Genomic DNA, 2,500 nt, shown 5'->3' with positions numbered 1-2,500 from the left:
GTGTATGTGTAAATGTAGGTGCATGTGTACGTGTACGTGTATAAGTGTGCGTGTATGTGTGAACGAGGGTAACTATGTAAGGGCTTGTTCGTGTGTGCGTGAGCGCGTACGAACGTAGTTACGTGTAAGTATACGTGTATTCATGTGGGTACCGGTACGAATTCCTTTGCACAATTATGTGAAAAGACTAAAATCATCAACTCTTACTTAAAAAAAAACACTTTGTCCACCATGATAGATCACATTGTTCGGACCACTACTGCCGCATCTTATATTCTTTATAATTCTGGATGCGTCTCTCTTTCATAGCCCTTCTGTTTGTTGAACTTAAACTAAAAGAAACACGGTAAAAATCGGAGAATAGAAATAAAAGGAGTAGTTCTGGTGCTTTACTGGGAGAGTGACAGCGCACATATACACAAACCGATACAATTAGCTTTACCTTTTTATATCAGATCACAGGTCACTGTTGTAATCCACTGTCGAGTCCGTTACAAAAGTTCAGAAAAATCACACAAAACACAAAAGGCGACAGCGTGATGCCTCGGCGAACCTTAGCCTGCCCTCTGTCTGTCTCGAGTGTATCTGGCGGGCTTCCCCCAGATGCGCATCCTCACCTTCGCTGTAATTAGCCACTACACAATTCAATAGTTGTTTTTTTCTGCGCAAACAGTTGTGCCTTATTTAATACCATAGTCTCAACTCATAAGGTCGTTTCTCAGTTAACCATGTCGTCCTAAGCAGTTGTTTTCGTCTGCGCCCTGGTTCTCGCACCTTTTGCAGTGATCTTGTTTTGTTTAGTCGTTTTTAATTATTATGTATGTACAATTGCTCGTGCGTGCCAATCCGTTTGCAAATCTTATCACGACATATCCATTTATTTAGTTACTAACAACTGTCACTCTTCTAGTGTAATTACTTCTGCATTTACCAGCCTACCAATAATAGTCTATAATTGTCTCTCTCTCTATCCATCCATCTATCTCTCTCTATCTCCTCCCCCCATTTCCCCCTCATCACGGCCGCCCCGCCACAGTTGGCCCCGGCGGCAGGAGACACATGGCAAGGCTGCTCAATGGCTCAGTCTTCTCCCTCACGCCGGGGAGAGCAGTCGATGACGCGGGTAGGTCTGCACAACGCGTCGCTCTGTGATTCGGTCGCCCTCGATCGACAAAGAGCTTGAGCGGGGGTGTGACTTTAGCGTTATGTTCTATAATGCCTGGTGCGTTTTTTATATCGAAAAATATGAAATGGAAAATTTGCCCCTGAGGCCTAAGATCCAAATGTGATAAGGGAATCGTTCTGTTACTGTTCACACCATCTTGTGCGGAGATGTCCGTGTCAATGCTTTGGTATCATTCGCAACATATGCTGACTTCAGGTTGGCTAGATGCGCTGGTACGAAGACTTACCAGAGATGGTAAGTTTATTTTGAGGTGAATGGGTGTTTGCCGATAAGTAAAAAAATGCTCTTGTTGGTAAATCGATGCGAGGTGTACAGGCAATTTCCTTTCACTTTTTTTCCCATAATTCAAAATCATTCGTATATTTTTAGATTATTTCGTTCGCTGTTACGCTTCTCAGTATTTTTTATAGAGTTGTTCAAATCACATGACTATTGCCATGGCATTATCGGATGTGCATGAACAATGATTTCAAAAGATGTGAAATACATCAAAGCTTCTCAAGCATGCACTTACCCCACACGGCCCCTTCTGGCAAAATGTTAGAAAAATGTTTTCGGGAGGAAAACTTTTTAATATTTCTCCACTCGAGCCGTACGAAATGTGTCAACTTTTCACCCGGATAATGTTGCGCCTTTCAACCCTTTTTCAATGGGACGAGGGGGGGGGGGGGGGAGGTTTCGTCCTACGCGCCCGCCCACCGCCGCGCGAGTAAAGGGGAACGGTGTTTACGTCCAGTGCATTAGCACTCGCGAAGTAGGGCCGCAATGACACGCTTTGGCGAATGAAATGCGTTTTGATGAATTAAATGCGTTTTGGAATCATTCACTAAAATAGAGACTTAGACTTTAATAATTAAAAGGGAAACTAACGAATAACAACACCACTAAAAGACTGAACCGAGAAAACAAAACACAAGACAAAAAAGCATCAGCACGCGCACATTCAGGCTAACAAAGCACCATGTAGACTGAGTAACCAGTGGCCGCCCGGAAGGTAAAAACAATCTCCAGGTAAAAATAAAACCCCAGAAAGCCTAGGTGTGAGCGCAAGGACGCCCGGGACGCCATGGTGTGTGTGGTGCCAGCCTTGGCGGGGATCTCGAGGTCCCGCAGGAGGCGAGGAGCTGACAGCCCGCGTCAGGAGCGAGGCTGCGGCGTCGAGGTGCTCGTGGTGCTGACCGCGCTGCTGCTCAGCCTCACCCCGGGGTAAGTCCTCTGCGCTGCTTTTGTTTGTGCGTGTTTATCTATGTTTGTGTATATATGTGTGTATATATATACAAATATAATATATATGTATAAATATATTTATATATC

At 44.6% G+C, this 2,500-nt stretch overlaps 1 protein-coding gene across 1 annotated transcript in view; it reads left to right on the top strand.

Moving 5' to 3' along the window:
- Nucleotides 1-1,096: 1,096 nt before the first annotated feature.
- LOC125038384 overlaps nucleotides 1,097-2,500 on the top strand; it is an 84,845-nt gene continuing 83,441 nt past the window's right edge. Inside the window, exons 1-2 of the mRNA XM_047631886.1 lie at nucleotides 1,097-1,123; nucleotides 2,022-2,392. Of these exons, the coding sequence (XP_047487842.1) occupies nucleotides 2,253-2,392 (140 nt within the window). The 5' untranslated portion in view covers nucleotides 1,097-1,123; nucleotides 2,022-2,252. The remainder of the gene's footprint in view (nucleotides 1,124-2,021; nucleotides 2,393-2,500) is intronic.

This window comes from Penaeus chinensis, chromosome 24 (genome assembly GCF_019202785.1).
Source record: "Penaeus chinensis breed Huanghai No. 1 chromosome 24, ASM1920278v2, whole genome shotgun sequence".
Lineage (NCBI taxonomy): Eukaryota > Metazoa > Arthropoda > Malacostraca > Decapoda > Penaeidae > Penaeus > Penaeus chinensis.
This window is presented reverse-complemented; position numbering and strand designations above follow the sequence as displayed.